Source organism: Pseudonaja textilis, chromosome 9 (assembly GCF_049901715.1).
Source record: "Pseudonaja textilis isolate UNSWEBS1 chromosome 9, rPseTex1.2, whole genome shotgun sequence".
Classification (NCBI taxonomy): Eukaryota; Metazoa; Chordata; class Lepidosauria; order Squamata; family Elapidae; genus Pseudonaja; species Pseudonaja textilis.
In genome coordinates, this window is record NC_141998.1 from 15,275,538 (window position 1) to 15,298,319 (window position 22,782).

A 22,782-nucleotide genomic window follows, 5' to 3' on the forward strand; every position below is an offset into this window, starting at 1 on the left:
TGGTGGTACTCCAAAAACGAGTGAACTACAACCATTTCCTCACTATTTTTCAGACTGAATGGAACTGCTGGACACTTTGTTTCCACAACTTTTGGCCTCTCAGAGATTTCATTCTTCAGTTTTGCAGAAAATAACTTGCTTTATGTAATCCAGGAAAGTGATCTTTATCTCTTACTTTTTTTCCCCCAGGTCTGGTTCCTTGGCAATGAAACTCATCCAGGATTTAACAGGACAGTAGATGGAGACACACATAGCCTGGAAACAATAGGACTCCCAAGTGGGCATAAATACTGTGTGAAGGTAGCGGCAATCAATGGAGCAGGTGTTGGAATAGCTAGCAATCCTGTATGCGGTACTGCAGGTCAGAAATGGCTTTTTTAAAATCATTCCTTGAGACATAAATAACTGTATTTTGGAAATTGTCTCCTTGCACTTTTCTTATTTTATAGTAAGTGTCCGTATAGTGGGCACCCTTTGAGAGCATCCTTTTAGTTGCAGAGGCTATGTTTTAATATCTTATTGCAATGGCAAATGTGATGCTAATAGGAAGTGTGCCAGCTAGAGGTAGTTCCTGATGTACAAACATCCATTTAGCAACTGTTCAAAGTTATAGCCATGAGAAAGTGACTTACAACCTGTCGTCACACTTACACAGCCATCGCAGTGTCCACCTGGTCACATTGTCAAATTTCAGGCACTTGGCATTTATTTGTGATGGTTGCAGTAGCCCAGGATCTATTTCCCAGGATTTCCACTGCAACCTTCCCAGCCAGCTTCCAACAAGCAAAGCCAAAAGGGAAGCCAGATTTATCTGATAACAGAATGATTCACTTAACAACTGCAGTCATTTGCTTAACAACCATGGCAAAAAATGTTGTAAAATTGGGCATGACTCACTTAAAAATTGCCTTGTTTAGCAATAGAACTTCTGGTCCCAATTTTGGTTGTAAGTTGAGAACTATCTGCATCTTGTACTTTAGGTGAAAAATTTCTTTTTTTCCCCGGCCTTGTGAGAAATTTTTTTTTTTTTTTACAAAACTGATATTAAGCTCCTCTAATCCACTACACTGCCCTTAGTTCTTCAGTGTCAACAGTGTTCTGTGTCAGCTGCTTTCAACTGGAGTCGTCTTGCATGTATATGGGTTTATAGTCTTCTGCATGGATGTTGAGGGTCCTGGAGGCTACACTTTCTTCAGGATGTGTGTTCAGTGTCATATTGTTCCATCACCTGAACTTATTTCATTCCAGAGCCTATGGTGGAGAAGATGGCAAAGAGCCCAGACTTTCTGTCAACTAACTACATGCTGGAACTAGTGCGCCAGCCTGTCTTCATTGCCAGCGTAGGTTCGGCACTCTGGATCATGTTGATGGTGCTGGCGGTTTATGTCTGCCAGCAACAAGCCAGGCAGTTTGGTGGCGGAAGACGGTACGCCCTTGGAGAAGGTAAGGGAGGCTGCCTTTGGCTGTGTTCAGACAACACCATCGGTGCTCAGTCAAAGATTTAGCAATTCTGTAGGTGCCTTTGGAACCATAGAAGGGAAAAAGAATAGAGTAGAATAGAATTCTTTATTGGCCAAGTGTGATTGGACACACAAGGAATTTGTCTTGGTGCAAATGTTCTCAATGTACATAAAAGAAAAGATATATTCATCAAGAATCATAAGGTACAACACTTAATAATAGTCATAGGGTACAATAAGCAATCAAATCATACTAGGAAACAGTCAATAAAATCGTTAGGATACAAGCAACAAAGTTACAGTCATACAGTCATGAGTGGGAGGAGATGGGTGAAAGGAAGGATGGGAAGATTAATAGTAATAGTAATGCAGACTTAGTTAATAGTTTGACAGTGTTGAGGGAATTATGTCCTTGTGTCTAGTTGTTCTGGTGTGCAGTGCTCTATAGCATCATTTTGAGGGTTAGGAATTGAAACAGTTTATGTCCGGGATGTGAGGGGTCTGTAAATATTTTCACAGCCTTCTATAGTATACAGGTCCTCCATGGAAAGCAGGTTGGTAGTGATTGATTTTTCTGCAGTCCTAATTACTCTCTGAAGTCTGTATCTGTCTTGTTGGGTTGCAGAACCAAACCAGGCAGTTATAGAGGCACAGATGACAGACTCAATAATTCCTCTGTAGAATTGGATCAGCAGCTCCTTGGGCAGTTTGAACTTTCTGAGTTGGCACAGAAAGAACATTCTTTACTGTGCTTTTTTGATGATGTTTTTGACACTTGACACCACTTAAAAGTGGTAGAGGATTATCTGCAGTAGGGAGCACAAACAAAGGATTAAATGTCCCACCAATGCCTGTTGTTTTCTGAAATTCCTTGAATAATTACCTCTCTCTGCAGAAGTGGTGCCACTGGAGGAAATGTATGGTTGGCCTGCAGATAAAATGTTGCTTATTCCTGAAAAAGAGGGTTTATTCAGAATAGCAGAGTGCTGTTGTCAGCCATGACACAAACATTGTAAATAGACTGTTAATAAGAACAGGGGAGCCTCAGCCTCTTACTCTGCACTTCCTTTTTTTCAGGACTATATCGGAATGCAAGTGATGACACTATCATCAAACATAGGTGAGTGATAGCTGGAATGTTAAGGATCCAGAATGCTTGTTTCTTTCGGAATATTTATTCTTGGAGTTAAATGTCAAAGAACATATGATGCTATTAAGAGGGAGGGCTGGAATGAGTTATGTCTGGCCCTGTTTTGGGGAAAAGACAATGTTCTAATTTTTTTGTTCTGTTTTTGTAAAGTGAAATCAGTGTAAAATTATGACAATTCACCCAAATAATAAAAATAGAAAATCTTTGCCATAAACCAGTGTAACCTGAGAGGTAAAACAGATGTCAGACACTTTTCTAATTTCGCAGTCTCCTGGGCATAAATACAGAAATATTGCAGATGTTTGTGGCCAAACTACTGATGAAGATACAGTATTTAATTTCATGAATCGTCCTCTTGTCAGACTTCTCCCTGGCAGGCTAGATAAGAAACAGGAAAACGAATGAACAAGAATACAGAAACTTGTAAAAAGTAGTTTTAGTGGTAGTTTTACTGAAGAAAAGCTAAGAAGTCATTATGATAGTTGGTGGAATTCTATCAAAATGGTTTCTTAGTTTTTCTGTAATAAAACTATTTTTTTTAAAGTTTTTGGATTGTTGTGCATTTATTTATTTTTTTTTATTAAATTTTTATTGATGAAACAAAATAAAAAAGCATTTAAAAACAATGAACGTGATGTATCCCAACATGCATGCTTATCTTACATCATCAAATAACACATATAACAAAAAATACAAATTTACATATATACATAAAATTTAGACACCATTAATAAATTTCTTTCTTTCTTTTTTTTAATCAGTGGTAAAACTTCTCCCATGTTTTGTAATAATCAGATTCAGTCTTATTTTTATTTCTTGAGTTACTCTATCCATTTCAGCGCACATCCAAATTTTTCTAATTATTTCCATCTCATCTGGCATATCATTACCTTTCCATCTTTGGGCAAGGGATAGCCTCACAGCAATGGTGACATGGACTATTAAATATGCTTTCTCTTTATTATATTTTCCTACATTGATTCCCAGTAGAAAGATTTCAGGTCTAAATTCTATTTTAATTTTACACATTTCTTCTAACCAATTTCTAATTTTCAACCAATATGTTTGGACTTTTTCGCATTTGCGAAATTTCTTTATTGCATTTCCAACATTTAGGGGATAATTTTGGATACATTCTTGCCAATTTTGATGGTGGGATGTGCCATCGATAAAACATTTTGTGTAAATTTTCTTTTCACGATGCCGTCAAAGTTATTTTTTTGTTTCTATCCCATAAAATTTGCCAATCATCCAAATTTATACCATATCCAAAATCTTTCATCCAGGCCAAGATCGTTTCTTTTACCTTTTCCTCTTCCAATTTGCATTCCAATAATACTTTATACATTTTTAAAATAAATTTCTCATCTATTCCTAATAGTATTTTATCTAATTCTGTTTTCCATCTACTGATTCCCCATTCTTTCATATCTTTCCTATACCTCGATTATAATTGCAAATAAGCCCACCATTCTATCTCAAATCCCAAATCTTTCAACTCCTGTCTCGTTTTTAACTCTCCCTTCTCATCTAATATATCCTCATATGTAATGACCTCCCCTCAACATAGTAGATGTGGATACATTAACGCTTCTAATGTAGATAACCAAGTTGGTATTTCAACATAAATTTGTCATTTAGTTTTATTCCATACATGTAGTAGAGCCTGCCTCATTTTATGCCTTTGAAAATAACCATGAATTTGTTGTTTGTCTTGCCACAAAAAGGCATGCCACCCTGCCTGTAGGTTATATCCTTCTAATGTTAACATTCTTTTATTCTTGACACTTATCCAATCTTTAACACAAGTCAGAATAGCCGCTCTGTAATATAATTCCCAATCAGGTCCTCCTTTTTCAGTAGCGTCCTGCAACAATTTTAGTTTGATTCTGGGCTTTTTTCCCTGCCATATAAATTGCGATACTAGCTTATCTAAATGATAAAAAAAAATTCTCTAATTTTACAGGAGCATTTTGAAATAGAAACAATAATTTTGGTAGTGTGTTCATTTTTATGGACACAATTCTCCCCATAAAAGAGAGTCTTAAATTATTCCATTTCCTAAAATCTTCCATTTTTTTTTGATTAATGGAGTATAATTATCCACTTTAAGGGTTATACTTTTCGCCAAGATCACAATCCCCAGATATTTAACTTTGTTTGTCATCTGGATGTCCATTATCCTAGTTAAGGTTTCTTTTTGTACATTTGTAATATTTTAGTATTTTAGTTTTTTCCTTATTAATTTTTAGTCCTGCAACTTCTCCAAATTCCTCTAATTGCTCTATAAGTTTTGGTCCTGAATTTTGTGGATCTTCTAAAATAAAAACCAAATCGTCAGCGAAGGCTTATAATTTATACTCTTCTTTTTTTATTTTTAATCCCTTTATTTCCAATTCTTTCCTAATTATTTTTGTTAGTACCTCTAGTGTCAAAATAAATAATAATGGTGATAATGGACATCCCTGTCTCATTCCTTTTTGTATCTCAAATTTATTTGTTGTGTGATCGTTTATCAATATTCTGGCTTCCTGTTCATTATATATTGCTGATACTACATTTAAGAATCTTTTACCAAAATCCATATACTTAATATGTTGCAGAATGAAACTCCATTTTACATTATTGAATGCCTTTTTAGCATCCAAAAACAATAGTGCTACCCAGGGGTGGGATTCTACCGGTTCTATCCAGTTCTATAGAATCCCTTGTTAACTTTCTAAGCAGTTCAGAGAACTGGTAGTTAGAAGCAATCCGCTTTTGTTTTTTTCCACCCTTATTGCATTCTTGGCAGACAGCCTAGACTTCCTGCCTCTGGAGCTTCTGAGGCTTTCTTAAAGGGGAAGGGTTGTTTTAAGATTTTTTACACTGCTGTTGGGAGGAAATACTTCTCTGGACAATCAGCATTTTGAAGAAATAATTGAATAATAAAGCAAAGCTTTTAGTGACATGGAACCAAGATGAGTGACATTCAGTAAGGCTTCTTGGCTAGCTAGAAAGATTGACATTCAAACATGAGTTTACATACTCTTTCTTAGTTTTGGTCTAAAACTGTTTTTTGGTGAAGGTTAATTCTGTGCTTGGTAAAGTTTAATCCTGTGTTTATTGATGGGATAATTTCCCTATTCAGCTTCAAAAAGCAACAGCTACTGTTGTGACTTAATTATTTGTATTGTGTTTGAATTTTTTCCTTCCTCATGGTTTCTTTTTCTATCTGGGGAGAGGGTCTTCCTCACTGCTTTAATACTATCTGGCACTGTCCTATTGGGGTATACTTCCAAGAGGCAGGATGCAAGGTTGGCACTGATTTTTTATTGCCTTTCTGGGGGGCATGTGACCTTTCCTTAAATCTGGATGATTTCCTTAGGATATCTTGTAAGGTGAGTGAGACCAGTTTTAAGTGATGCAAATTGATGTAAGGATTGCTTTTTCTGGGTATGCTTTTTCTAGAGAGCTTAAATGACCTCTCCGCTAAAGGGTTTCACTTTATGAACAAGAGATGGCTGCTTGATAGTTATCACTGCATTTTAACTATTTTCATTCCTCAAGGTGCTCTGGCACCCTGCCTGATTTGTAACTCTGGCTTGCAGGTATTTTTAATCTAATGATTGATATTCAGGGCAGCTTTTTGCAAGCAAAGAAGCTTTTTGTAATTTTGTACAGGTAATCCTTGACTTAGAACAACTCATTTAGTGACCATACAAAGTTACAATGGCACTGAAAAAAGTGACTTATGACCATTTTTCATACTTATGACCATTGCAGCATCCCCACTGTCATGAGAGGCCAGGCAAGGAGAAGCGCCCCTTGATATGAGTGATGTCGAGTTGGCCATGCCCACCTAGTCACATGACCACCAAGCCACCAAGCCCACCAACTAAGCCACGCCCACAGAACCGGTTGTTAAAATATGAAAAGGGAACTTCACGAAGACAGTAGTGTCACTCAAACAGGAAAAGCCAAAGGGGAATATCAGGCCAGCCATAAAACAAACTTACATAGGAAAAGGAATCAAATAAAAGGTATTAAAGAATCCCTATAGACAAAAGCCTAAGTAATTAAGAAAACTAGACAAATAAGAAAAGGAAACCCTTACGAACACAGGACATACCAAATAAGCAAAACAAACAGACAAAAGACACAAAAAATATAAATTACAAAAGAGACAGACAGCAGATTGCCACAAGACAAATATGAAAAAAACATTATAAAGCTAAAAGAGATTAGGAAAAAAACTGATAATACAATCTAACCACCCCATGGAGTTTGCCTTCCACACCCCGCAGAGTTTGCCCTCCGGCAGGAATAAAGACAAACTCAAACAGGATTTGACACATTAAGCACAAATACAAACATTCACACAAAATCAACTCACAAAGGGAGAAAAGGGTATAAAAAACCAGGGACTTACCATAAGAAGCTAGCTAGCCCAGGAACACAGACTTCTTGCTGTCTACCACCTTCCTGAAAAATAAAAAGATCCAGCTTTCAAGCAGTTGTCCATATCCTTGCGCCGGAGCTCTCCCAGCAGGAAAATCGAATCCTCGGAAGAAAGACATTTTGACACCTTTCTACAATTGGCGACCACAAAGGTTTTCCAGACAACCCTGCCACCAGACCGGGCCTGCGGATCCAAACCCAGCTGGCATGGACCTTCTTTGTCCAGGGACAACATCCACAGACCCAGCCCGGAAGGTATAGGGTAGTAAAGGGAGTCCTTGGGCTTTTCTGCTCAACAGCTGCTTGAAAGCAGGTGAGTACCGCTTCAAATTTATAATCTTACTAGTGAGGGGAGTGGAAGCGTGAGTGTACCAGGTGTGTGGTTGTGGGTTTCCTCTGTGGAAACAGCAGGACCTCACCTCCTCCGTGATTGCCAGCCGCACCCCAGACAGCTGCTAGCTCAAATATGAGCCGTGACCGGCTGGATTTGGGAACACAAGGGGTGATCATGGAGTGTGAGTCCTTCTGAAGGACGTAAGAAAAACCGAGTGGGCTGCAAAAGGAACTGGTGTTAGGAAATAAATAAAAAGCAGGAAAAAATAGACACCTTTCTACAAAAAAAACTGAATCCCACCCCTGGTGCTACCTGTTCTCCACTCTGATCTTCATAATACTCTATGATGTCTAAAATTGTCCTTACATTGTTCCTAAGATGTCTGTATGGGAGGAAGCCATTTCGATTTGTATAAATAAATTTGTTTAATATTTTTTTGAGTCTTTCAGCTATTATGGTTACAAAGATTTTATAATCCACATTTAATATATTGGCCTATAGTTTCCTATGTTTGTTTGATCATTTTTTTCTTTTGGGATAATCGTAATCATTGCTTCCTTCCACGATTGCAGAATTTTTGCCTTGTCCAAAACTTCATTAAATAGGGTTAAATTAGGCAATCTGTTGCCTAATAATTCTTGTTGAATTTTATATAATTCGGCAGGAAGTCTGTCTGGGCCTGCCGCCTTATTATTATTTTTGTTTATTTTTTGCCCATGTCACTTCTTCGAGATTTATTCTTCCATTCAATAAACTTTTTTCTTCTTCCGATATTCTCAGGAGATCGGCTTTCTTTAGGCAATTTATCCCTTTTTCTTCTATTAAGTATTCTTCTTTATATAGGCCCCTTAAATGTTTATTTGTTTTTATCTAGCCTGCAAAAGAGAAGTTGACAAGAGGATGAATAAGAAAGGAAACATAAATGTTTGTCAATGTCTTTCCTGCTTATAGTAAAACTATTGTTGAATTTTTGTGTATGTTTCTTCTCCCCTGCTATTCAACCTGATGGACAGTTGTTTCTTTGGGATAGGAAGCCTGGTTTACATCTGTCTCTTATTTGGGTAGCAGGAAGATTTGATGTTAGCTTATTTTCCTTTGGTTGGGCAAGAAATAACTCTCAAAGCTGTCACCCTGAACCATGTAAATTAAGTTATATATGTTTTCCCCTTGTCTGCAGGGTAGACGCCGGTGATTCTCCTTGGCTTTCAGATACATGGAAATCCACATCTGGTTCCAAGAATTACAGTACCAGCAGCAGCCTTAGTAGCCAACTTCTGTGGATGGAATCCAAAGACAGCCAAGAATTCCACAAATCTAGTATACATTTTCTTCTTCATTCATGGCCAAGTTGAAAGTCTTATTTCTATCTTTATTATATTGCACTTTGTGGGGTAGTTTATGGAGGTCCAGATAAAATCAAAGAATGTGGATACAAAATTCAAGAAAAGCTGCATGAAACCAGTCATAGATTTAGTGTGCAAGGCAATTACCTTTTATGTTACTTGGATAATTCTTTTATACAACACTCCATGCAAAATACGTCTGAATCTAGAACAGGACTGGGGAGCTAAACCTTGCAAAAGCCCTGGGCTTTCTTCCAGCATGCTACCCTCTATGGGCTGGATGTTGTCCAGGGTGTAAGAAAAGTATCTTCTTTTTCTTGCATAATCCCTCAAAGTGGAGGTAGGAGATCCTTTCTCCAAAAAGGAGATGGAAGAGGTGGGACATGCGCATTCTGTGACTCCTTTTGCACCAGCACCTTCCTATAAAAATGAATAAATTGATATATGGTTTTCAAGAAAATAAACAATATTTACATGAAGCAAATATATTTTAATGTCTTCTTCTTCTTCTTCTTCTTCTTCTTCTTCTTCTTCTTCTTCTTCTTCTTCTTCTTCTTCTTCTTCTTCTTCTTCTTCTTCTTCTTCTTCTTCTTCTTCTTCTTCTTCTTCTTCTTCTTCTTCTTCTTCTTCTCCTCCTCCTCCTCCTCCTCCTCCTCCTCCTCCTCCTCCTGGTATCAAGGGAGATACAAAATTCTGGTTCTTGCTCTTCTGGCAGCCTCAATCATTGTTAATTGAAGTTGCTATAGTGTTTCTTTGATGTTGTTTCTCCATCTTTTCCTGGGTCTACCCTGTGTTCTTTGGCCTTCTTCTCTTTTTGTGTATGCCTTGTACAGTATGGATTGGACTTTACCAATCCTGCCAAATAGTTGTTAACTACTGTAAAGTCAGAAAATCACATGCATCTCTTTTTGCCTTTTGTGTCCTCATCCCCACAGCAGTGTCCTTTGATAGGCAGAGTCAAGGGTCACGAATCCAGATTGTTCCTTTGGTGCCTGATAGCAGCAATAGTAGCCCATATGGAGCTTTTTGCACGAACCTTCCAGCAAAAGATCTCAAGACCTTCTACAGTTCTTTGCCATACCTTTCCAATCCTAACCTACAAAGTATGGAACTAACACAAGCTGGTGAGCTCATGTCTCATGGCAGCCAGAACCTGAGGACTGATCGGGCTAGTGGCCAAGGAAGAACACAACAAGGGCCATGGAAGACAGTTGGCTCCCTCTCCCCAAATCGTACCATCAGAGGATTCTGGGCCAAATATGACAAAAAGGGTAAGGCAAAAAGTCCATTCTCCAAATAACTGACACGTGTCTAAAGCAGTTTCTGACTACTGATAAATCTTTGTCAAAAGCTTCCTTGAAAGAAACCAAAATTGATATCCATCACTACCTTTATAAACTATAATGATGGAAGCAATATGCAATTCCGCAAATGAATAAACTTTAAAAAAAAGCAGTCCAAATCTTGGAAGTTGAGATTCAAGAGATGATTCAAAATTCTAAAACATCTCTCTCTCTCTCTCTCCATCTTTTCATGTCATGTAGGGTTTTATATACAGGTAATGCCATTTTTAACCTAGAGACTTAATGCTACAGTATTGTCCTGCCCCTGTCGGAATCTTATTTGGAGGGGGAGACTGAGAAGCTGACAGAGAGTGGGAGTGTGGCTCCATTGGCTGTGGAAGAAACTGGGGAAGGGCAAAGTCCAGCTGGGCAGAGCAGGGAAGAGATAGAGCAAGGCAGAGGGAATTCAGAGCAAGGCTCAGGGCCACTCCCTCTTCATCCTAGGGCACACAGGGAAGAGCAGAGAAGGGAACAATGTGAGTTGCATGGCTTATGGGGTTGCATGTGAGTTGCATGGCTTCATTAGCCACAGCTGGGAGCACAGTGTTTAAAAAGGGAAGCTACACACAGCAAAGTTGTTGGAAGCAAATTGTGAGTTATCTGTTATTATAGAGGCTTATCTGGGTTTCTGGAGTCTTCCCAACTGTATGTGTTTTGTTGGCCTTTCAAATCTGCAATTCCGTATCCTGCCCTGTCAAGTTAATTGCTGCAGCATGGTTTGTGTGGATTTTTATTTACAGTTTGCATGTACTTTGTTTTCGGACTGAATTTCCTCCACTTAAAGACTCTGCTTGGGAGAGTTTTTTCTCCAGCCGAAGGTAACCTGGACATTGGGGGCAAAGTTAGAGGTATTAAAGGGACTCTTCTGGCTTATTTGACTATGTTGCCTTTGTGCCACACCCCAGATCACCACAAGTATTTCCTCGTAGAAGACCTGCTATAGCCCCAAATAAACTTTAATGGTCTTCTGTATTCTGTCAGTTTCTACTTTTTGAGGTGTAATGACCAGAAATGTCATTCCAGCTGCAATCTTGTCATAGTATTATAGAAGGCCATTGCTATGTTAGTTCTCATCTCAATTTCCTTCTTAAGGATTCCTAGAGTGAAATTGACCTGTTTCCCACCACCACCAAGGCTATGTATTGGATTGTCATCTGCATTTACTTCTACACCATAGCTCTCTTTGGTGGCCAATCACTGTTGCCATCTTAGATTCTATTAGTATGCATCTGAAATTGAGTTTTCTCTCTCTCAAATGTGTGTGACTTTGCATTGCATTGCACTAATCAGCCATTTTCAATCCCTTTGGGAGCTCTTTGCACTCTTTCTCTTCTCTTTTACTGCCCCAAATAAGCTAATAACATCTGCAACTTAATTACCTGAGCTACCAAGTTTCAAACAAGTGAAAAAGCTTTGGGTGCCAATATGGATCTTCGTGGCAGGAATGCCCATACATTATACATCTCCCCATTGTGGAAATGGAGTCCTTATTACCTGCTTCCTGTCCTTTCACTTCTTGCAACAGTTATGAGTCTGTGAGAAGTCTTGTGCAACTCAAAAAGTCAGGGATGTCTTCACTGATTGTTGACTTCACCCACAAGACCATGAAAAGAAATAAGGGCACTGATCTAAATGTCAAGAGAATTCCTGCAGGTAGCCAGGAGATGAGAAAAAAAATGAGTTCTCCTCGGTTGTAGCACCTCTCCCCCCACTTCCTCTTTGCAAGGGGACTTAATTGAATTATCTCCAAAGTTCAGGTACAGCTTTAATGCCATGGCTTTTATGGAATGTAATAGAAAGCCTCATTTGCTTGCTGCAGCTGCTAATTGCCAGGAGCGATGCAGAGCAACGCATCCACTCTGTTAAGGACACAGCAAGGGCTGAGTTACTTGGAAATTAACTTGGCAGCTCAAAGAGCATCCCTATCTGGAGTGCCTGTTACAGCTTTGGCCTTCATAGTCATCTCTACCACCAGCTGTGGTTTTATGAATCCAAGGAAATAAGATTTGTGCATATGTAGGACCCATAAGAGTAAATGCATTTACTTACGTGTTTGCATAGATATGATTTCCCATGTTTTATGCTCAAAATCTCCGTAATACTTTGGTAGGATCTTGAAATGCATACCATCTGACATTTGGAAGGAATATGTTTGTAAGGGCTGTTTAGGCTGCCCAACTATTTTCACTTCATTGTGGACCATATGCAATTTGAGTGAAATAGCTCAGGCTCCTCTCACTGCAAAGTGCTGACTGTCACCAGGTGTGGACCCCAAATCTTCAGTTTCATGGGCAGCAGTTTCATCAGATCCTTCAGATTTATAACTTGGAGTATCTTCCTGGACAAGTAATAACTTCGGCATCTGGATCTTCCTAGGTTGACCAATGGCTGATCATTGTAACAGCATGAATTCAGATTGATCTGACAGGCACATACGATCACATATATCTCTTTCTCTTTCAGAGCTGCAACAGGTGCACAGCACACCCATGTCCCCATCAGGATTCTCAGCAGATTGGAGTAACCATAGTAGCCCAAGCAGTGTTGTCAGTTCTGGAAAGCACCGAAGAGTCAACGGTAGGAGAAGAAACTTTTGCCTCATGGTCTGGGGCAAAGAACCAATCAGTTGTAGATATTTTGTTAGACTGGATGTTGGGGACTGAGAACAGTGCATTTAACGTAGTCTTTAGCCAGTGGTGGGATTCAAATTTTTTTTACTACTGGTTCTGTGGTCCTGGCTTGGTGGTCATGGCAGGGGAAGGATATTGTAAAATCTCCATTCCCTCCCCACCCCACTAACCTGCTTTCCAGCTCCATTCTCCTGTGCAGGGCAACAAAAGAAGACCCAGCCAATCAGCTGGGACTTGGGAGGCAGAGAATAGATGGGGGCGGGGCCAGTCAGAGGTGGGATTTACCGGTTCTCCGAACTACTCAAAATTTCTGCTACCGGTTCTCCAGAACTGGTCAGAACTGTCTGAATACCACCTCTGTCTTTAGCTCATGCGATTGTCCTCTGCTGCTTAGGGACATAATTAGGCATTTAGTTCCAGGTGATATCTCTTTAACCACTTAGATCCCAACAGATGTAATTTTGTCTGGCCATGCCGAGTTTTTGTCATCTTTGTGTTCACATGCAATTACTTATTCCCTTTCTGTCACATCTTTCCATCTGCTAAAAGAATGACATCCTTTTTAATATCACAAGCCTAGCTGTGGAGGCAAATAGGAGAGAAGAGAAGCAGTTAGAATTTCAGAAACCAATCTGCTCAAAGAGAAAGTTTGACATGCCCTTAATATTGTCTTCAATGTTTCATTTTCACATACACCGACTGGAAAAATGGAAGGAAATTTATATTCCAGATGCAAGCCGGTTACTGGGGGAAAGACTACTTGTTACATCTTGTCAGAGAGAAGCTACTCAATGAGAAGGCCAGTGCAATGAGCCCTACTTCTGACTGGTGCAACAGAGCCACTAACCAAGTTTTAGTTAGGGAACCAATATGAAAACTGAAGCCCAACTATCTTTCCAAATAGTTTCCCTAATTCTGGCAGTGCAGTTTTCTAACTTAAAAGAAAAGGCTTCTTCTTCTTCTTCTTCTTCTTCTTCTTCTTCTTCTTCTTCTTCTTCTTCTTCTTCTTCTTCTTCTTCTTCTTCTTCTTCTTCTTCTTCTTCTTCTTCTTCTTCTTCTTCTTCTTCTTCTTCTTCTTCTTCTTCTTCTTCTTCTTCTTCTTTCTTCTTCTTCTTCTTCTTCTTCTTCTTCTTCTTCTTCTTCTTCTTCTTCTTCTTCTTCTTCTTCTTCTTCTTCTTCTTCTTCTTCTTCTTCTTCTTCTTCTTCTAAAAATCCCTTGATATTGCAAGATGATGTACCACAACCTATATTATGATAGGATAGGGTAGGATAGGATAGGATAGGATATTTTGTATATTATGGTATATTATAATATAGTATAGTATAGCATATTATATTATAGCATATTATAGTATATTATAGCATATTATATTATTGTATTTATTATAGTATAATATAGTATAGTATAGTATAGTATAGTATAGTATAGTATAGTATAGTATAGTATAGTATAGCATAGCACAGCATAGCATAGCATAGTATATTATAGCATATTATATTATATTATTATATTTATTATAGTATAGTATAGCATAGCATATTATATTATAGCATATTATATTTATTATAGCATATTATATTATAGTATATTATATTATATGCTATATTTTAGCAGTTAACTTTATTTCTAAGTTACTGAGTAACTGATATTAGTTTTAACAACATTGAATAATGCTTTGTTCTAGAGATTTGGGGTGTGTATTTTATGTGTGTGCATGAGTATGAGGTAAGAAAATGCATATATGCATGAAAGCTTGGTCTAGTGATTAAGACATCAGGGTATAAACTGGAAGAATATGAGTTCTAGTTCACCTTAGCCATTAAAGCCAACTGGGCAATAATCAGGAGTTCTGGACTGCCATTGGCAAGAAAGCGAGCTGGGTGACTCTGACCCAATCATCAGGAGACTGTGAGTTCTAGTCTTGCCTTACACAAAAAGGCTGGCTGGGTGGCCCTGGCCCAGTCACTCTCTCTCAAGCCAACTCACCTGATAGGCTAATTGTTGTGGGGGAAATAGGAGGAAGGAGGAGTGTTAGATATATTCTACATCTTAAATTGCTCATTAAAAAAATAATAAAGGCAGGATATAAAACAATAACTATTTCAAAATGAAACTTTAAAAAATGTTAACAGATGTGTACATGGGACAAACAAAATTTAAGAGGGAAAAATAAAACATTGTAAGAAAAGTCATATTTGGCACACTTCTATTTTTCCTACTGTCATCCCTGGCTTTAGTGCTTTGCCGTCTGATTTAAAATTCTGAAAATATGCAAAGCTGTTGGCCAGTCCAGGTAAAAATATGGTGGTGGGATTGGTTTGGTAGACTTTTAAAATAATGCCATCTCATTTCTTGTTTTTGTAAGCGTTCTGCTTATTGGCTTCATTATCTAAGCTGATCCCATCTCTCTCTCTCTCTCTATTCCAGTAGAGAGCAGCAGAGTATCACTGGATATCCAGCGAAACCTCAGCTTTCCCCCACAAATTCTTTTTTTCAACAGGAGGGTCATCTTAGATTCAGCTGGAAATATTTTAATAGAGAGGGATGGTAGAGGTTTTTTTTTTCTCTTTAATTTTTCTTTTGGAGGTAAGGGGAGGAGGGAGAAATCATTTTAAACTCAGGCTCATCAAATGCTTTTATTTATTCTGGTACCCTGGATGCTTGATTACCATATCACCTTATGATTTTGCTTGTAGAGAAGCTGCTTTTTCTATTGTGATTTATTATCCCTCAATAATTGCTGAAAACTGAAGTTGAGCATTGCAGTGAAACAAAAAATTAAGGACAAGAAAGCTAATCTCTGTGGTGCCTTTCTTCCAAGTGCCCTAAGCTTATGTTTATTTTACTTAATGGCTAATTCTGGACTGCCGCAAACAACTTTTTTTTCCCTCTGAGTCTTTGATAGCATATGTGAATATGTGAGTCTTTGACAGCATATGTGAATAGCAGTTTCTATTCTTTTACCTCATTATCAGTTTTTGTGCTATTTTATTGTTGCAAGATGATTAAGGACTGACTTCCTTCCTTCCTTCCTTCCTTCCTTCCTTCCTTCCTTCCTTCCTTCCTTCCTTCCTTCCCTCCCTCCCGTCCGTCCATCCATCCATCCCATCCGTCCATCCATCCATCCATCCTTATTGCCACCTTCTGCTGATTGAAAAAAAGTCTTCAAGAACGATGCTCATTCAATGAAAGTGTAGAAAGTCAATATGACAGGTAAGAATGATAGGTAGTTAATTGTACATGACATCTACCTATATCCCTCAAGAAGTTCATAAATAAGTGCCAATGTTTTGTAGGCCATCCATGAGAATTAGTTCTCCAGATAGATAGGAAGGAAGGAAGGAAGGAAGGAAGGAAGGAAGGAAGGAAGGAAGGAAGGAAGGAAGGCTTTACTTTTCTACCTACAGCAAAATAAAAAGAACAGGAAAGAAAAAATCCATGGAATTATTGAATAGATCTAAAATGCAAAACTTGTATGCTTGCAAAGAATCAAGGTGTCTTCCTCTTTAATGTTTGTTGAACTCTGTTGTTTAAATACTGGCCCAATTCTCAATAGTTCAGCTTTAAAGAGCTCTAAAACTAAAGGTAAGACTATTAGATACTATTTGAACAGTGTGTTTATATAGTCTGCTCTGTGCTAAATATATGCAATTCCTTGTGTACTTCTGTGCTTTGCTGCCATTGCTTTATTATGGGATTCTCAACTGCCAGATGAGCCTTGAGCCGACAAGCTGACTCTCCAACCAAGAGGCCCCTCAGAAGCCCATTCAAATGCTTAATGAGGCACCAGCATTACTGCTGATGAGGATTTTCCTTGTAATCTATGTACAAGGTCTCCACTACACCTTTCCCAAGTATCCTGTGCCCATCCTGAGATCCTTCTCAGTATTCATGAAGTAGTGTCTGCAATGAATAGCCAATCTGGCCAAGTTGGACTTTCTGGGAGAAAAGATTTAATGATGTGACTCACAAAAAGCTGTACAAATGGTTGTGATGCTGGTTTGTATTATGTGTGTTCTTAGAACACTCCAGTGCCCTGATGAAAGTTTATATTTCCAGGACAATCAAGCAATAAAACTTGAAATGTACTACTTCATATTGTGGGCAGTGTGGTTAATGGTTAAGATACTGGACTGGGAGTGGAGAGACCCAGTTCTCATCCCACCCTAGGCATGGAAGCCAACTGGGTGACTTTGGGCTAGTCACTCTCTCAGCTACAGATTGGAAAGTAAATATATCTATTTGTCCATCTATCCATCCATCCGTCCATCCATGAAGAAGACAATGACAAATCCAAATTATGTTTAAGATGCATTTAAGGGTAAGATCCAAAGAGTCCCTCAGGATAATTGTGTGATAAAATGAACGGTTCCTAAATCAACAAGAATGATAGAATCTTCAGAATTTTGTTGAAAAGCTAAAACAAAACGGGTGAATCCTCCCCAAATGCACCTTAGGGGCCATTACAAAAAGGGTGACCCACTCTTTTACTGACCCACCAATGCAATGAGCAGATTAAAAGGGTCTCTGTTGATGAGTTCCAAGGACAGCCAGCAAGAGAGGAAATGGCTTCTTTGAGTAATCTGGTGCCAAATCAAAAGCTCATCCAGAAGCAGCAGAATGAACCAAATTGCTGTTTTAATACTGGTTGCTTTCCCGAAAGACTGGCTTGACACACGCCATTTAACATATTTTAAATTTCATTGCCTTCTGCTGATAAGCCAGCTAAGGAAATGTCTCAGGCTTGTATTCATAAATGTATTTCCTCAGAAGATCTACGAGACTATTTTTTTCTTGGGAAAGGACACTCAACAGGACAAGAGGATAGAATCCATAATTTGGGAAGGCCACTGGAGAAGATCTTCTTCTGCATTTTCTTCTGCATATGATACAGATTAGCCTGTGACCAGGAGGACACCATTGGAGGGACCTCTGCATGTCTAAATGGCCTGTCAGGTTCATAAGAAGAGAGGCAATCCCTTAGATGGTTTCCAGTTCCTGAAAGTATGCTCCAAACTCCCCGAATATGGATGGAGAACAGAGTCAGACATTGTCATTGGTGCAGACTTCTATCATCAACCTGCTTCTTTCTTGTCCAACAAAACTGACAAGGCTTTCCCATGACCTAATGTCTGTTTAAGTGGCCAATAGAAAAATAGTCAGAGAAGACAGCAGCAATTAACACCAATTTGAGAGATACTCAGGGGACTGCATCAGGGTGTTGCATGTGGGCTGGGCAGGTAACGAAGCATCTGTGGTCAGCATCTGGTGTGGAATATCCAAGGAAATATCTCCTCCTGGTGCCTTCTAAAACAAGGATAACAGAACTTGGAAACGGTGGTAACACACCTTAATTGACGTGTAGGAGTGCTAATTAAAGCAGTTTAAAAATGCATGTGTGACTTCAGCCTAAATGTCACAAGCAAAGAAAATCTTCCCAAGGCACGACACACTTTTCTTATGCTTCCTTCAATTTAAAACTGTTTGGCACCAGTTTTTATGCTGAAGTCCAGAGTTGAACACATAATGCATAGGCCTGATTTGTGACAGGTCTGGTTTGAGGTGAGAGTCCTCTGGCTTAAAAAAAAAATCAAGGAAGGTACTGTATCTGCAAACAAGCAAGCAGTGGCATATAAGTTATAGCCTGTACTATGTTACAGGCTCCATTTCTTGAGAGGGCATCTTCTCTAGAACTGTGCTCTACAGCAGTGGTCCCCAACCTTTTTTGTGCCATGGCCCAGTACCGGCATCACAAAATGATCCGTGGACCGGTACCGGCATCAGTGCGCATGACCAAGGCAATGCAAGGCGAGCCGAGCGACCGGCCAGCCAGCCGTCCCCCGCTTCTCCCTGCCACTATCAACTCCTCCTTTGTACCTTTGTCGATGGGCTTCACTTCAGGACGGCTTCGGGACGGTCGCTCGGCTCGCCTTGCCTTGGGTGCTGAAAAAATCCTCACGCCTTAGTTTCGTTCGAAGCCCCCCCCTTTGATGAAACTAAGGTGCAATGATTCCTTCAGGACCCAAACACCGCTTTCCAACTGGAAAAGCTCACCCGGAAGCATTTTCTCGTCAAACAAGATGGCGGCGCCCAGCAAACTGGCGGCCCAGTAGGAAATGTTCCACGGCCCGGTATCGGTCCGTGGCCCGGTGGTTGGGGACCCCTGCTCTACAGAAGACACCTAATTGTAGAAATCAGCTTGTGAGAAATGCTGTAAAGTGTTATGGCTTTAATCTTTTCCCCATCGCTGCAGGAAACGATGTGTCTATCAGTTTGTCCAAGACTCAGTTGGAGTTTATTTGGACCTCTCCTCTTCTTTCTTTGATGGATTCATAAGGTGCATCCTAATCTGGATTGGATCTACCCAGAGAGGCTTTGGATGGCTATTTAATGAGACTTTCAAGGGAAACATATTTGCAGCTTTCTACAAGTTGACTCATCTCTCATTTGCTGGAAATGGGAAGGAAGCAAAGCAATTCATGTGCTTATCCAATGATTTTGTGTGTGTGTTTGTGTATTTCCCAATCTTTGGTTATTATTGTAATTGGTTCTGTATTGTTACTCCTATTAAAAACTGTTTTAAGCCATTGTGCACTGCTCATTTTGGTAAGGTGCATGATACACAGATATAATAGTAATAATTTAAAGGGACTAAAGTGGAAGGATTTATTTTGATTTGGATATCAGCAAGGGAGCTATTTGTTTGAGCCATTGTCCAACATGGATGAAGCAAGGATGGTCGAAAAATTGCCATCTGTTGACCTGTTTTCTCTCTTTATGTTCCTTCTTAGGGAGGGCGAAAAAGGTGCTAAAAACTTACAGCTCCTCCAAGTTCTCACTGTGCAGTTCACAAAACGTCCCTTCACTGCCACCACCTCCTCCTATTCCACCCGGTTTTCAAGCTCAAGCTCTCCAAGATTCCAGCACCAAGCAAGAGTAAGATGGGATCCAAATATTTTGATTGTTTATCTTAATCTCAGAGCCTCTTTCTGCAAACCCTCCTTCTACCTGGTACATAAGATTAAGAGGATGTAAACCTCAGAGATACTGGATTATTTCAGATCCTAAATATTATTGATTGCATTTTTAAACCAAGCACCAAAATTAATATTTAAAAAACACCTTGAATTCAATTAAGATATCAATAGAAATGAATATATGTAGATCAAGATTAAATTATGGAATCTTTGGTGGTCTCTGAAGTTGGTGGTTCACTTGTAGATGTCTCATTACCTGAGTAGGAAACATCATCAGTGCTAGTGAGTATGGGGTTAGTTCTTTGAATATACAGTGGCTTGCCCTGCCAGTGTTGTTGAGGGCATGGTTTTCTCCTTGGTAAGGAGGAGGAGCTAATCACGGAGAAACCCACATCCCCACTGTTAAGTTCGGGAAATGAGAGGCTGAACCAGGGCATGGATGCAACAAATACTTTATTAGAATAATAAAGGACTGAACGTGCTTGCCAAGCCTGGAACTGGCTCGCAGCGATCAGCGACTGGTTGGACCCCGCAGCCTGCTTTTATAGCTGGCTGCTGGGGAGAACCAACCAATGGGAGAGAGGGCAACCGCCCCCGTATCACGAACAGACCTGGGTGGGAACTTCTTTAAGTTCCAGGGACATAACACCCACCAACATTGGCAGTGCAAGCTACTGTACATACAGGGGGCAAACCCCACACTCACTAGCACTGATGATGTTCCCTAGTTTGGTAATGAAATACCTACATGCAAACAACCAAGCTCTGAGCCAGGAGTCCTCCAACTCTTGTTATTTTGTTAATAATTCTGTTAAAGAGCACTAAAAATACATTATTTTTAAAACACTTCCCCTTCCAGTCAGTTAGGCTAACAACTGATGACCCAATTCTTCAATTGTTTTGCTCATGATACTTGAAGAAAGCTCAGATGAGAATTAACAAGATGGTGATAGGCTTTTAACCCCCTGCAGAACAGGATTTCTTCTGCTTCTCCTCTAACTTTTGATAGAGAGCCACCTTGCAGAAAACTCAGAATTCACCTTACGCTGACTCATCTTCTGGTTGTGCCAGATAGTAGAATAAATTGCCTGCTCCCTCCTCTAGCACCAAGTAGGCAAATCTACATACTTTGCATATTATTCAGAGGCGCCCTTATGATGGATCCTCCGGGTGGCAGGAACAAATGTTGTTGGGAAATGAATTCCATCTATCCTGTCTCCCTATTTTGCACTTAAAAAGCTACAAATCATGGGATGATTCCATGCCTGGCTAGAAGGGAGCATTTCTCATTGAACAGGGCAGGCCTCTGTACAAGTGCCCAGCTATTTAAGTAAATGGGCAATTATCATTCCAGGCAAGTAAATCAATCCATTAGTGAAATATCAGCTGACTCCATCCTTTTTTGCTGCCCCTTTGGATCCCACATTTACGTAGAGAAAAACGTTGTCCTTGGATCTTGCATGAAATAATTTTGGTGCCATTCTAAATTTATGGGCAATTACACAATAATTGACTGCTCTATTGAAAATTCATTTGGTTGCAAAGGAGAACAGAGTAGAGTCTGTGTAACAGGAGTGACAAAAAGTACATTTCCCTGGGTTTCTCCTTTCTTTGACATTAGGCTCCTGTGCACGTCCCAAACTTTTCTTTCCAGTCATGGAGAAGAAAAGGTTGGCATCTCCACCCACTTCAGATGATCCCAAGATTACAGAAACATTCAAATAAGAGGAAAAGGGGCAGATCTCATTTCACATCAAACACTTGTTCCTTCTGTTCAGCGGGCAAAATATGTTTGCTTGACAAAAGGGCTGCTTGAGCATGGAACTCAGCTCTGAGCTCATGGATGAATCTCAATGTCTATACATTTGATTAGGATTAGATAGGTTAACAGAGTAATTCTACATGATTCTACATCTTGCTTTTCTGTTTACTAGGCATGATATCTGTCTTACATGTGATGGCCATTTCTTTCTTTCTTTCTTTCTTTCTTTCTTTCTTTCTTTCTTTCTTTCTTTCTTTCTTTCTTTCTTTCCTTCCTTCCTTCCTTCCTTCCTTCCTTCCTTCCTTCCTTCTTTCTTTCTTTCTTTCTTTCTTTCTTTCTTTCTTTCTTTCTTTCTTCTCCTCCTCCTCCTCCTCCTCCTCCTCCCTCCTCCTCCTCCTCCTCCTCCTCCTCCTTCTTCTTCTTCTTCTTCTTCTTCTTCTTCTTCTTCTTCTTCTTCTTCTTCTTCTTCTTCTTCTTCTTCTTCTTCTTCTTCTTCTTCTTCTTCTTCTTCTTCTTCTTCTTCTTCTTCTTCTTCTTCTTCTTCTTCTCCTCCTCCTCCTCCTCCTCCTCCTCCTCCTCCTCCTCCTCCTCCTCCTCCTCCTCCTCCTCTTCTTCTTCTTCTTCTTCTTCTTCTTCTTCTTCTTCTTCTTCTTCTTCTTCTTCTTCTTCTTCTTCTTCTTCTTCTTCTTCTTCTTCTTCTTCTTCTCCTCCTCCTCCTCCTCCTCCTCCTCCTCCTCCTCCTCCCCCCATTCTTGAACTCAATTTTTCTGCCCCTGCAATAGATTTGGGCTCACTCTAATCAATCATGAGAATTATTGTCCTGATAAAGAGATGGAGAAATGGACAGAGTCCTGAACCTCTTTACATAATTTATTTTCATCACTTAGACATATTCGTGTAATTACCAAGAGTCCAGTTCAATTCATAGGAGGCTTCATCTACTGTGCTATTAATTGCAACACATAGACATGTAAACCCATCGCTGCATGGTGGGTGGAATGGGAGATTCAGAAGCAGCCCTTCTCTCCCTAGTTTATCAGTATGTAAAGGAGACCGAAGAAGATTTGTACTTTCAGACTTGCAAAATTCTTTTAATGTAACTTTAGAATAAAGTTACCAGGCCCAAAACCAAAGACAACAGTAAAACCCTATCAACTCCAATCTTTTATTAGTCTACTTCTAATGGCAGAATCTTGCCAAACTAAAGCTATGACTGTCTACTCTAATAGATACAAGTATTATTAAGGGGGATGGGCTAGAAGATCTCCAAGGTCCCTTCCAACTCTGTTATTCTGTTATAAGATAGATTGAATGATGGGATTTCTTTTTAATTTTTTTTTCC

The 22,782-nt window shown here is 39.4% G+C and overlaps 1 protein-coding gene across 2 annotated transcripts in view; it reads left to right on the top strand.

Annotated features, from left to right (window-relative positions):
- The window catches only part of ROBO4 (roundabout guidance receptor 4), a 72,537-nt gene that overhangs the window by 32,270 nt on the left and 17,485 nt on the right, over positions 1-22,782 (top strand). For both annotated transcript variants that reach the window (XM_087939007.1, XM_026718034.2), the window contains exons 10-16: positions 190-361; positions 1,249-1,443; positions 2,538-2,580; positions 8,562-8,701; positions 9,663-9,998; positions 12,534-12,647; positions 19,493-19,637. In XM_087939007.1, the coding sequence (XP_087795133.1) occupies positions 190-361; positions 1,249-1,443; positions 2,538-2,580; positions 8,562-8,701; positions 9,663-9,998; positions 12,534-12,647; positions 19,493-19,637 (1,145 nt within the window). The remainder of the gene's footprint in view (positions 1-189; positions 362-1,248; positions 1,444-2,537; positions 2,581-8,561; positions 8,702-9,662; positions 9,999-12,533; positions 12,648-19,492; positions 19,638-22,782) is intronic.